Raw genomic sequence first — 14,059 nt, 5'->3', positions numbered from 1 at the left:
CCTGCCCGACCTCCTGGTTTCCGATAACAGGCCACAGTTCACGGCCATGCAATTTGAAACGTATTTAGCAGGTCAGGGAATTCGGCATGCCCTTGTCGCACCATTCCATCCGGCATCGAACGGACAGGCGGAGAGAATGGTGCGATCCGCAAAAGAGGCCCTCGCTAGGATGGGTCCAGGTGATTGGCAAACACGCATTGATCATTACCTCTTAATTCAGCATATTACCCCCAGCGCAACGACGGGTAGGAGCCCCGCTGAACTACTCATGGGCCGCCGTCTACGGTCTCACCTGGACCGTCTTCACCCAAATTACTCTGCCACATCGCCCCCAGACTCTACAAGCAAAATTCGGAATTTTAGCATAGGGGATTCAGTATACGCCCACAACTATGCAGGGGGAACATTGTGGATGCCGGCAAAGGTAATCGGCATCACGGGTCCACGGTCATATTTGCTGGAACTTGAAGATGGACGGAATTGGAAAAGGCACATAGATCAACTACGGGGTCGCCTGGCACACTCAAACCTACGAGCTGAGAACGAAAACTATCTGCCAGAGCAAAGTCAGCCATCCGAGAGCCCCAACACAGAGAAACACGACACCTGCGAGCCCAGGATAGAACAAGAGGTTGAATGCGAACCAGAACGGCGCCAAAGCGAGGAAAGCCTGCAGACCCCCGAAAGCGAAGCTGAGAAAACAACCGATCCTGCAACCACTTCCGATCAACCCGAACTACGGCGTTCCACCCGGGTGAGACAAACACTCACTTATTTGAAAGACTATGTAACTAACCGGAATGCTCCATCTAAGAGGGGAGGGGTGTTAGATATTAACATATATCGCGGCAAGTCTCCTCTCTGGTCCGCCTCTACGGCGGGAAACAGGTATCGCTCTGATTGGTCGAGAGGCGTACCCGATCCCTATAAAAGGGGAACCCTCAGACCACAGAGCAAGCTGGATCACTACTACTACTAATAAAGAGCTGTTAAGTCACTACGTGTCTGGAGTCTGTTCTCTCGTTGCCCGAATCCAACAAAATTCATTTATCTATTTTTATTTTTGGGCCACATTTCAACGAGGAGAAACAGCTAATCATGTTATTTCTCATCTTTTTTCAGCTATTACTGCTTTAGGTAAACCCTCTTCCTTAAAAACTGACAATGGCCCAGCCTATCTGTCAGAACTATCCAGCATCAGCTCAATATTTTACACAATTTGGCCTCTGATTTGCAAATTGATACCTTAGGATCTTGGTGGGAAAGCTTTTGGGCTTGGTTACCCACAGGTCTGTTGGGAAATATCCTACGTTATTTAGTTATTATCTGTGCTATTTTAATTGGTGGGTGCTGTTTTGTTCAGTGTCTTCCCTCTCTTGGCAATATGTATATTATAGCTTTTTGCCCTAAACCCTCTCCTGCATTGCCTCAGGGTCAAGTATATGCCCTGTATAAACAATTGCAAGGATGTTCCTTTTTTGATTATGATTCTTTTACTAACCCCTCCTACGATGCCTTGTCAAACAAAACAAAAAAGAATGAGATGAAGGAATAGAGGTAAGGCTACGTAAAGACATGCGTAGGAAGCTGGATGTGCGGATCTGGATGGGGAGGAACAGGCTCAAGCTCAATCCCTCCAAGACTGAGTGGCTGTGGTTTCCGTCATCCCGATTTGTACATCTTGTTCCATCTTTGGTGATAGGGGGAGAAATTTTAGCCCCCTCAGAGAAGGTTCGCAATCTGGGAGTCCTCCTGGATACGCGGCTTAGTTTAGAAGAACACGTGACGGCCGTGACCAGGGGGGCCTTTTACCAGGTTCGCCTGGTACACCAGTTGCGCCCCTTCCTGGATCGGGATGCTCTATGCACAGTCACTCATGCTCTCGTCCTTTCTCGCCTGGACTACTGCAACACTCTCTACATGGGGCTGCCCTTGAAGAGCACCCGGAGGCTTCAGCTGGTCCAGAATGCAGCCGCGCGGGTTGTCATGGGGGTACCTAGGTGCTCCCATGTTACATCCCTTTTAGGCAGCCTGCACTGGTTGCCGATTGTTTTCCGGGTGCGATTCAAGGTATTAATTATGACCTTTAAAGCGCTCCATGGCTTAAGCCCAGGGTACCTGCGAGACCACCTACTGCCACCAGTAGCCTCCCACTGTCCAGTGCGATCCCACAGAGTTGGCCTCCTCAGGCTGCCGTCGGCCAGACAGTGTCGGGTGGTGACCCCCAGGGGGAGAGCCTTCTCTGTGGGAGCGCTTTCCCTCTGAAATGAGCTGCCCCCAGAGCTTCGCATAATCCCTGACCTCCGGTCCTTCCGACGTGCCCTAAAAAGTTGGCTTTTCCAGCAAGCTGGCCTGGCCTGTTAATTTTATCTCATTTTTAAATGTATTGTCTTATACATTCGGTTTTTTTTGGGGGGGGGGATATGTATTTAATTTCTTTTTAACTTTCAGGATGTGTGTTTTTAATGTTGTACGCTGCCCTGAGTCTTTGGAAGAAGGGCAGCATATAAATCCAATAAAAACAAAACAAACAAGCTACCATGATCTCAAAAGCTGGCTACCTTGAATACCTACAACTTCACCTAATTAGCAGAACCAGGCGTGGGAAAAGAGGAAAGGTTACGTACAGACATGCGCATTTCAGCCGTGATCTCAAGTAGCCGGTTATCTTTTAGCCCATTATCTCCCTGAGCAGAGCCAGGCCGTATCAGGGAGTTATGTGAGATTCAACCTTGGCTGGGATAGCCTTCTGGATTCACAAGGGAAAAATGGGGGAGTAAACCAAAAACAAAACCGTTGCTTTCTGTGCTTTGCTTGTTAAAACTGCATAAAAGCCAAAGAAACTCTGCGTAAGGCAGACAGACATTTTGGACACCACTGCTTGACGGATTTCTGGAAACCTACACGGCCATTTGTCTGAGATGTTATATAGCTTCTCCTATGCCTGAGCAGGGGGCTGGACTAGATGACCTCCAAGGTCCCTTCCAGCTCTGTTCTCTTCTAACTGCAGGCCGTTCTTGGTTCTGCCCGTCAATAAACCTCCTTTCTTAAGCAGCCTCCATTTTATTCCCTTCTTGGAACTGGACCTGTTTTTCCTGCCGATACTATCAGGGGATAAAATAGAAACCCACGACTGGAAGGTGAAACTGAAGAGGTCTAATGTGGAGGAAACATGCAGCTGGTGTCCAAATGAAGAGGGAGACACGGACACAAACTTCTAGTTTTATATCAATATAAATGTATTTAACATTCGCAGCACAAAAGACATTGAGGAACATCCTGAGGTAAATCTCAAACGGCGCCCAGAAGGAAAAGGCGGGAAAATGGGAAACGCCCCCTTTCCACCCGCAGCAACCAATCAGAGCGCAGATCCCCTCAGGCGGGACCCCGCCCTCACTCAGCCACAACGGAGCGTTTGAAACCATCCTTTCCTTCTCCAGCCGTTAAATTGGATATCTTCACATTTAAAGTGTTCAAAAGAAACAGACCAAAAACGACTTTGATTTACTCCATTAGATTGAATTAAATTTTCTCCATTAGATTGAATTCTCAGGCTGGAATGCTTCCCCCCCCCCCTTTTCTCTTCTACCTCAGACTTTCTTTTCTCCTCTTTCTCCTTCCCTTAATTTCCTATTTCCTCTTTTTTCCTTTATGTTTTGTACAATTAATGAATAAATAAGATCTTGAGGAGCTAGAGAAGAGTGCAGAGAAGAGCAACAAAGGTGGAGCTAAAACATAAAAAAAACGGTTGCTGGAACTGGATGAGGGATGAAAAGAAGGAGGAGGGGAGACATGATGGCATCTTCCGATATCTCAGCGGCAGCCACGGAGACTTCTTTTCTCTTATTCCGGTGTTTCTCAACCTTGGCGACTTTAGGTCCTCCGGACTCCAACTCCCAGAATCCCCAACCAGCCAGCAGAGAATTCTGGGAGTTGAGGTCCGCAGGACTTAAAGGCGCCAAGGTTGAGAAACAGTGTCTTATGCAGACCCAATGAAGTGGGCCTATCCTGGCACTTTGCGCCAAATCCACCAGGGGGCGCCTTCTGCCAAGAGAGGGAACTCCAGGCGCTTCCCCATTGGCCCACTGGAGGGCGAGCGTCACGGCTGACTTTCCAGAGGAGGCTGAGAAGGAAGTGACATCATTGAGCTTTCCCTCTCTAGGACGCCGCACTCGCTCTCCTTAACCGCTGGGGCTCCGCAGGAGGCGGGGAGGCTGGCGGGAGGACATCCAGTCGTGCCCCGGGTGAGTTGCGGGCCCTTCCCGAGTCCCACTCTCCCCAGCCGCCCTCTCCCTGCAGGGGAAAGCAGGAGAAGCGGGAAGAGCCCGAGTGGGAGGAGGGGAGGGTCGGCTTTAGGGAGGCCCAGCAGGAGAGGAGAGAAGCCGGGCGAGGAGGAGGCAGGATTCGCACCGGGCTCCCGAGGGCCCCATTCTGTCTCCGGAGGGGGAGAGAAGCGGGGCGGCCTCACCAGCTGCCTCCTTCCCGGCCCTGCACTGGGATGAGCCTCTTGAGGCAGGTTGGGTGAAGGTTCTTCAGTGGCTGAATTTCCACTTTCCAATTCTTGGCTTTTCTTTTTCATCCCATCTCAGATGCAGAAACTGGAAGCCATTTGTGGTCTTTGCAAGGCAAACTTTTCTCTTGGGGAGGAAAACAAAGAGCGGAATAACTTGCAGAGATCCGTCCTGGGGCACCAGAAATTCCCCTGTGAAGGAAAAGGCACCTGGAGACCCACCAGAGTCCTTGGACCCACCTGGAGTTGCTCTGCAGGAGAGAGAAAGGATGGAGACACAACCTTCGGCCAAGGAGGGAAGCCGAAAAGGCCCTTCAGCTGCTCAGCCTGGGAAGGGGGGGAAGCTCTGGACAAGGACTGGGCAGAAGATCCTGGAGGAGGAAACCATCCGCCCTTCCGAAGTTCAGCCCTGGAACTTCATCCAATACCGGGAGGCTGAAGGTCCCCGAAGACTTTGCAGCCGACTCCATGACTTTTGCAGGCGATGGCTGAGACCAGAAAAGCACACCAAAGCCCAGATGTTGGACCTGGTGGTTCTGGAGCAGCTCCTGGGTCTCCTGCCCCCAGAGATGGAGAGCTGGGTGCGGGAGTGTGGAGCAGAGAGCAGCTCCCAGGCGGTGGCCCTGGCGGAAGGCTTCCTCCTGAGCCAGGCAGAGGAGCAGAAGGAGCAGAAGGTCAGAAGGGAATAAAGAATGTGTTTGAATTCTCCTTCCCAAACTTCTTTGACATTCATAATATGTGGCAATTCACCGATTCTTGTCGGACATTATTCCATTCTTTTCTCATTGAACCTCACTTATGGATGTTGGGGGCTTTGAGGTTGCGTTCCGAATATAAGAATCCACTTTGTGTTGTGTGAGGTACATTAATTCTGCTTCTTTTTTCCTTCCTCCTATTTGAAGGGCTGCACTGTGGAGATCAGAGATCCTGAGGGAGAGAAGAACCCATCAAATCCCCCCCAGGAGCTATTTTTCAGGAGGATCCCTTGGGAAGATCAAAGTCAGGACACCTCAGGAGGTAATTTATTTATTTATTTATTTATTATTTATTTATTTATTTATTTATTATTTTATATATATATATATATATTTGATGCTTCTAGACCGCCCCCTCTCCCAAAAGGGACTCGGAGCGGTGTACAGTCCATACAGAATATAACAAAATACAATAAAAAAGTTTAATATGTACAGTTGGCAATGGAAGATCTCATCTTTCTTACTTCACTCTCTCTTCTCTTCTATAGAATACCTCCTCCTCTTTTGTTAATTACGCATTTTGAAATTATTTATTAATTTCAGAGAAACAAAGAATGAAGCTTTCTAGTTTTTATGACGGAGATCAAACAGCGGTTGAACCTCCAAATCAAGTAAGAAATGGAAAATATATTAGATATGTATTCTTCCATCACGAAAGTGAAGTGGGTGTGCAGAGAGCTCTCTTCCTTCTGTTTTCCCCTCTTGTTTGGCCTGGATTCTTTTTGTGTTCTTCCACAAATTGGAAAGCAGAAAGGCAGGTTCAAGTTGCTGTCAGCCAGCATAGCTTCCTCTGAATCAATTTTTTAAAAATGCTTGAAGAAGTAGGAAGAAACGTATTACAGTGGCAGGAACTGCTAGAGGCCCATTTTGACGTATTACAGTGGCAGGAACTGCTAGAGGCCCATTTTGTTTGTCATTCATTGACTCAAAATCGTGCAGGGCTAATGAAAAATAAATAATTACTCACATTGCCACATTTCCATTTTTAAAAAGCCTCATTTATAACCTGTAGTTCAAAAATAAGCAAATTGTATTAACAAATAAGGCAGACTATTGAAATCCAAAGGGAGTGGCCATGCTGAGCATGTAATCACGGTTACTTTGGGCTAAAAATAGTCTCCTATCCTCTGATTTGTGTCTCGATTAGGAGATCAAACATTCCTGCTTTGCAAAGGCTGAGAAATGACTTCCCCAGGGAATTTTCTCTTTGTTTTCTTCCTTTCGGCGAATGGCTCAGACTACTAGATCAATCAATGACAGACAGAGCGATAGATCAATTGATCCAGAAGTGGGATTACTTTACTGAAAGGCATTGAAGGTTTTGCAGAATCAATCAACTTGATAAAACTTCCCCAAATATTTCTTCAGTGAAAACAATTTTCAGATTTGCCCATTTTCTCACCTAAAATTAGGACTTGTGTGATGCCCAGCTGTTTAACTTAGTGCATATCTTTGCTTTGGGAATTTAGGGAAGAACGGAACAGAATAACAGAGTTGATAGGGATCCTGGAGGTCTTCTAGTCCAACCCCCTGCTCAGACAGGAAGCCCTATAACATTTCAGATAAATGGCTGTCCAATTTCTTCATAAACGCCTCCAGTGTAGGGGCACCCACAAGTTCTGGTGGTGAGTCATTCCGCTGATTAATTGTTCTCAATGTTAGGAAATGTGAATGCATGACAGTAGTTTGGTTCAGGCCTTGCTGAAGCTGAAACGCAAGTAGGCCATGAGAATGTAACCTTTAACATACATACATAGTGCTTGCATAGGATGTTTGCTGACCACAATATTTAACTAACCGTTTATCTAGCTTAGCATAGCGTTTGCATAGGTTGTTGGTTAACTGCAAATATCTAACTGTGTATACGATGCATTATTAGGCGATGTTTTTGAAAACCCCTTAACTACTACATACCTATTAATTGTCTTCTTGTGGAAAATTACTGAATGTACTTCCTTGTATGTGTCCACTCCCCCACCTTAAAGAAACTGCTTAATAAAAGGGTCTGTGCAGAACATGTCAAGAGGGATGTAGCTATACACCCTCCAAGCACTCTGTGCTTGCCCACCTCGAGCTAACTCTTTGTGTGGTGTCTTGATTTGCGGCCTTCGTCCACGTGTGGACCCTCCAAATTCCCGGTGAGGACCGGGGCTCGTTCTCCCACCCAAGGGAGAACCCTGAAGGCTCAGACAGGCGAATCCGGACTCGAGTGTGTCGCGACCCTTGCAGCGACAAGGAAATTCCTCTTTACTTGTAGGTTGGTTCTCTCCTTGAATAGTTTTCATTCATTGCTTCTTGGAACACTGCTATCATGTCACAACCTAGTCCTTTTCATGAAAACCAGACATTCCCAATTCCAGCAACTGTTCTTTATATGTTTTAGCTTCCAGTCCACTAATAATTTTGGTTGCTCTTCTCTGCACTCTTTTTAGAGAATCAAGATCTTTTTTACATCTGGCAACCAAAACCGGATGCAATATTCCAAGTGTGGTCTTATGAAGGCATTATAAAGTGGTACTAACACTTCATGTGATCTTGATTCTATCTCTCAGTAGCCTACTGCTGACTCATGTTTAAGTGATTGTCCACTAGGATTCCAAAATCTCTCTTGCACTTACTATTGTTGAGCCAGGTATCAACTATTCTATGGCAGTGCATTTGTTTTTTTCTTTCCTAAATGTAGAGCCTTACATTTCTCACTGTTGATTTCATTTCATTAGATGGGTCCCAATCTCTCGATCTTTCTATATCTGGAGCTTTTCTTCTGGAGTGTTGGTATTCCTGTCAATTTGGTCTTGTCTGCAAATTTGATGAGTTGCGCTTCTATCCTCTTGTCTAAATCATTGATGAAGATGAACAGGTCTTGCAAATCCTCCTGTTCTTTTTTCTGTGTTCAGGAGAGTCTGGTGTCCTTCGAGGAGGTGGCTGTGCCTTTTTCTGAGGAGGAGTGGTCTCAGATGGATCCTGACCAGAAAGCGCTGCATTCAGAAGTCATGCTTGAAAACCATAGGAACGTGGTCTCTCTGGGTAAGAGTTTTCTAGTCCCCAATCAGAGAGTTCAAGAAGACAGATTATAGTTGGTTTTTTATTTGAAAAACCACTAATCAGATATCGTCTCCTGGGAGGGAGAAGGAAAGGATCTGGCCTTCTCGTGCGCCAAGGAAAGAAAGAGTCAATGTCCCTTTGCTTAGATACTTTTTCTGCCATTATTTATCTGTATTTTTCCATTTCTATTTGAAGTTATCTGTGGAGGCTGAAAAGAATGAGGTGTGATTTTATGTGTCCTCTGGAGGTCACGTGAGAGGAATGTCTTGTCATTTGTCCTGTGAAACCTCCAAAACTATGTGAGAACAGAACTTTCACACTCAGCCCATGGAAGAGCATTCTCCCAATTCAATTCAAGAGCAAAGCCCTCAAGCAATGTCACTCAGAGCATCCTAGGGTACAGGTAATCCCCGAGTTACGACAGTACACTTAGCGACTATTCCAAGTAACGACGAGCCCTCCCCCAAGTACTTGAGACCCAGTCTCGAAATTGTGAATGTTGAAGCACCATGGCCGTCGTTCACAATTACGAATGACAGCAGAGGCCCTGCAACATTCGCCCTACCTATTCCCTTACCCCACCCTGCCGGGACTTACCGTATTTTTCAAACTATAAGATACCCCCCCCCCAAAAAAAAAAAAATGGGTGAAAATGTCTGTGTCTGTCAGGGCAGCCTCCATCAGTAACCAAGAAAGAAACCACTCAAGTCCATTTTTCAGAATTAAGAGTAATTTTACTGGTTATGAGTAGAAAGCAGCTAACCAAAGCAAGATCTGAGGCAAAAGCGCACGTAATCATAGATATCAATATGTGACCCAACTCCCTCCCCCTAGTGATCCCAACCCCCAGTCCAATCCCCACACCCCACAGGTGTCCTGTGGGCTGCAGCTTCAACACCAATCATGAGGATGGTATGCCGGACGGTTGGCCTTGGCGGCAATTCCACTATCTGCAGCATACGCAGTAGATGGTGAGAAAATCACTCCCTTCTTCATTCACTCCTGTGCTGAAGCTTCCCCTCCCAAATACCATATTATCTCTCCCCCCCCCCCCCCGTTTCAATGGCAGCCGAAAGGGAGCAGCAAAGCAGAGGCTGACAGTGTGTCTTATAGAGCGAATACGGGCCTGTTTTGGCCTCCCAAACCCTCCGCGCATCCCATTTTTGGCCTCCCTGGTGTCCAGAAGAACCCTGCAGGCTAAAAATGGGCCCATCTTTGACCTCCGGTGGCCTCTGTGTATCGGGTTTTTCTCCTCCCCGGCCTTGGGGAGGCTGAAAATGGGGTGTGTAGAGGGTTTGGGAGGCCAAAAACGTGGCATGCAGAGTGCTTCTGGACACTGGGAATGACAAAAACGGGACATGCGGAGCAGGGGTGGGTTTCAAAACCTTTTACTACCTATTTTGTGGGTGTGGCCTATTTTGTGGGCGTGGCTCAGCGGTCATGTGGCTGGGTTGGTGTGGCCAACTTGATGTCACTCACCAGGAGATGTCATGGATTGGATAAAATTTGGTGAAGCCACTTAACAACGCTCTTGCTTAGCAACCAAAATTTTGGGCTCAATTGAAGTCGTAAGTCAAAGACTGTCTCTGCCTTCCTCTGCATGGCAGCCTTGTCCTAGTAAACTCCTTCTTCTTTCTGGCAATTTTCCTCTCCATTAGAGGCACCAAAATAATCAAGACAATGTAAGGTTTCCTGCTGCAGCAGGGGGTTGGACTAGATGACCTCTGAGTAGCCTTCTAGTCCTAAATAGCTGTGCTGTTTTTCTTTCCTTCCTTCCCCCCTCCCTCCCTTCCTTCTTTCTTTCTGTCTTTTTACTGATCCTATCCTGTACGCCAGATTTTCACTACCTCTTATGCCGTATCGGACTGTATAGGGAGAAACCCAGGCCAAAAACACTTTTTTTCCCCTTGTTTTCCTACTCTAAACCTAGGTGCATCTTATGGTCCGAAAAATATGGTAGCCTAGGACAATGTGGTGAGCTGTTGATTCCTTTTCCTACTCCGGTGCATTTGCAGAAAAAGAGGCCTAAAGTAGTGAGTGATACGTGAGCTCAGTAGTGGGAAATCGAGCACTTAGTGAAATTGCGTGATCTCACACTGCAGTGCTTAAGGCCTCTGTTCTCTGCTAACCAAGGCCTGCGTGAGATCCAGGGCAAAATGCTTTGCAAAGAGAGGGAGGGCCTCTTCGTTTTCAGAGACCTTTGCCCTGGATCTTGTGCAGCCTTCAGTTCTTAAACAAACAAAGGCCTAAAATACTGCAGTGCGAGATCCTGCGATATTAGCAGCCTGAGATCTTGCATTACTGGTCTCGTGTGATCTCACGGTAAAGTACTTTAGGCCTCCGTTCCCTGCTAACTGACGCCTGTACCAGATCCGGCCAAAGAGCCCTTACGAGCCATGAGACTTTGGGGCAGCGAAATAGCCATTCTTGAAACCTCCCAACCTTTCCAGTCTCAGCACGAAGAGCGTTTACAAGCCAATGGGAGGCTTCAGCAAGGGATTTCGCTCCAAAGTTTCATTGCTGGGATCGAGGAATGGGCTGAGCGGGGGGGGGGGGGGTTTCCTGCCCACCAGACGGACACCGTGAAGCAGCTGCTCCAAGGTACACCGGGGAAGAAGGAGCTTCTTTCAAAATTGTTTCAGTTCTCACAGGTCTCTGTTGAAAGTATCCCACCCCAATAAATCTTAAGTTTTCTCCTAATTCCTCCTTGGGTGTTTCCCCTTATTATTATGGAATTCAATGGTGAAAAGAGTAAGGTTCTACATTTAGGCAACAAAACGGAATGCACAGGTACAGAATAGGTGGTACCTTGCTCAGTAGTAGTAACTGTGAAAGGGATCTTGGAGTCCTAGTGGACAACCATTTAAATATGAGCCAGCCGTGGGCAGCAGCTGCCAAAAAAGCCAACACAGTCCTAGGCTGCATCAACAGAGGGATAGAATCAAGATCACGTGAAGAGTTAACACCACTTTATAATGCCTTGGTGAGGCCACACTTGGAATACTGCATTCAGTTCTGGTCGCCACGATATAGAAAAGATGTGGAGACTCTAGAAAGAGTGCAGAGAAGAGCAACAAAGATGATTAGGGGACTGGAGACTAAAACATATGAAGAACGGTTGCAGGAACTGGGTATGTCTAGCTTAAGAGAAAGAAGGACTAGGGGAGACATGATAGCAGTCTTCCAATATCTCAGGGGTTGCCCCAAAGAAGAGGGAGTCCAACTATTCTCCAAGGCACCTGAGGACAGAACAAGAAGCAATGGGTGGAAACTAATCAAGGAGAGAAGCAACTTAGAACTGAGGAGAAATTTCCTGACAGTTAGAACAATTAATCAGTGGAACAGCTTGCTTCCAACACTGGAAGTTTTTCAGATGTCAGATAACCATTTGTCTGAAGTGGTCTAAGGTTTCCTGTCTAAGCAGAGGGTTGGACTAGAAGGCCTCCAAGGTCCCTTCCAACTCTGTTATTCTATTCTGTTCCTTAACTCAAAACTGACTCTGAGTGAGATTTCCTTGTATAGAGATAATTGTAAAGAAAGAGATGTTTTCTAGATATTTTCAAAGCTTTCATGATTCATGAATATAGAAATCATCATATCTATATCACACCCCTGTAGGCATGCAAACATACAACCTAATGGAATTTCAGAGACATTCAGAAGGAAATTCACTTGACTTTCTACGTTTTGATCTTTTCCTCTAACCTTATTATCATTTTCATTTCTCTTTTGCTTTGAAGGTAATAACGGGCAGGAGAATCAAGATTCCTGTGAACTGTTCCAAGTGATCAGTGCTAAAGATGGAATGGAGAAGTTTGGAATTCGAATGGAATTCGAAAGCCATGAGAGAAACCAGTCAAAGAATTGGAATCAGGAAAGCTCATGTTCCACTGATGCTCCGATGCAAGACTTTCTTGCCCAACAAGAGAAAATAAGGAAAAAATATGTTGGGAAAAGTGTGAAGCTAATCAAACCTGAAGTACAAGTAAATGAACACTATTTAACCCAAAGCAAAGGAGACGATGCTATAAGAAGACACAAGGGACAAAATTACAATGGGACATTCATTCTTTCTCTTGGAAGTAATTTCCTTACATCTCAAAAAGCTATTGACAGAAATGAGAAGCCTTATAAATGTTTAGAATGTGGTAAATGTTTCAGAACAAAAAGGAAACTTACTATCCATAAAAGGATCCACACAGGGGAGAAACCATATAAATGCATGGAGTGTGGAAAGACCTTTGCTCATAGCCGTAATCTTATTTCCCATAAGATGACCCACACAGGAGAGAAACCATTTAAATGCATGGTGTGTGGAAAGACCTTTGCTCATAGAAGTACACTTAGAAGACACATAAAGCTGCACACAGGAGAGAGACCTTATAAATGCATTGAATGTGGAAAGACCTTTGCTCATAGCCATAATCTTGTTTCCCATAAGATGATCCACACAGGGGAGAAGCCGTATAAATGCATGAAGTGTGGAAAGACCTTTGCTCATGGCAGTAATCTTATTTCCCATAAGATGATCCACACAGGAGAGAAACCATTTAAATGCATGGAATGTGGAAAGAGCTTTACTCAAAACAGTAATCTTATTTCCCATAAGATGACCCACACAGGAGAGAAACCATTTAAATGTATGGAATGTGGAAAGACCTTTGCTCTGAATAGTGGACTTCAAAAACACAAAAAGCTCCATACAGGGGAGAAGCGATATAAATGCATGGAGTGCGGAAAGACGTTTACTCAGAGCAGTGGACTTAGAAGCCACAAAAATCTCCACACAGGAGAAAAACCATTTAAATGCATGGAGTGTGGAAAGACCTTTGCTCAGAGCAGTGGACTTAGACACCACAAAAGGGTCCACACAGGGGAAAAGCCATTTAAATGCATGGAATGTGGAAAGAGCTTTACTCAAAACCGTAATCTTATTTCCCATAAGATGACCCACACAGGAGAGAAACCATTTAAATGCATGGAATGTGGAAAGACCTTTGCTCTGAATAGTGGACTTCAAAAACACAAAAAGATCCACTTGGGAGAGAAGCCATTTAAATGCACAGAATGTGGAAAGATCTTTGCTCAGAATGGTCATCTATCTTCTCATAAAAGGATTCACGCTCGGGAGAAACTATAGCAAAAGCAATTCTACTTAGACCTATATACCACTCCACAATGCTTACATACCTACAATGCTTATATACCACTCCACAATCAAACTCCTGGCTGTGGGCAATTAGCCTGAAGTATCCACTGACCCACCATGTCTCTGTAGATTTGTATGTGTATGCGTATTGTGCCTTTCTGCTCCAAATGAGAGAAGGTTGAATCCAACACAATGAAACTTAATGTGGAGAAGAGTAACATTTTACACCTGGGCAGGGATTGCATGAAACCTGGCTCAAAAATAGTAATTGTGAGAGGGACCTTGGGAGTCCTAATAAACAATCACTTAAACATAAGTCACGTGGGGGGGGGGGCAGCAGCCAAAAAAGCTGATATAATCCTTGATTGTATAAACACATCAATTTGTTTGTCCAGTAATCCTTCCCTTCCTAGATTTATTACTGTCTTTTTGAAAACCAGAAGTTTTCCTTTCAGGATTACTGGACAAGGAACTTGAAGTATAAATTTATTACTTTATTACTGCCCATGCTGACTGCAGCCAGAATTAATTTAATTTAATTAATTTAATTTATTAAATTTCTAGACCGCCCCCTCTCCCCGGAGAGACTCGGGGCGGTGT

General features: G+C 45.6%; 2 protein-coding genes across 2 annotated transcripts in view; both read left to right on the top strand.

Moving 5' to 3' along the window:
• Positions 1-13,450, top strand: part of LOC309384804 (uncharacterized protein) — a gene marked incomplete at its 3' end in the record, with an annotated part of 351,454 nt that extends 338,004 nt beyond the window's left edge. Inside the window, exons 1-2 of the mRNA XM_081938598.1 lie at positions 8,081-8,292; positions 12,051-13,450. Of these exons, the coding sequence (XP_081794724.1) occupies positions 8,112-8,292; positions 12,051-13,450 (1,581 nt within the window). The 5' untranslated portion in view covers positions 8,081-8,111. Of the gene's footprint in view, positions 8,293-12,050 lie in introns of the transcript that reaches the window.
• LOC309383103 (uncharacterized protein) lies at positions 4,174-7,334 on the top strand. Its single transcript, XM_081935283.1, has 4 exons — positions 4,174-4,244; positions 4,590-5,184; positions 5,413-5,527; positions 5,809-7,334. Exons 2-4 carry the CDS (start codon positions 4,780-4,782, stop codon positions 6,057-6,059), a joined length of 771 nt encoding a protein of 256 aa, XP_081791409.1. The 5' UTR covers positions 4,174-4,244; positions 4,590-4,779; the 3' UTR covers positions 6,060-7,334.
• Positions 13,451-14,059: the final 609 nt, after the last annotated feature.

Source organism: Natrix helvetica (genome assembly GCF_964273705.1).
Source record: "Natrix helvetica genome assembly, chromosome: 1".
NCBI lineage: Eukaryota > Metazoa > Chordata > Lepidosauria > Squamata > Natricidae > Natrix > Natrix helvetica.
Note: the sequence above shows the minus strand (reverse complement) of the source record. Positions and strands in the feature narration are given on the sequence as shown.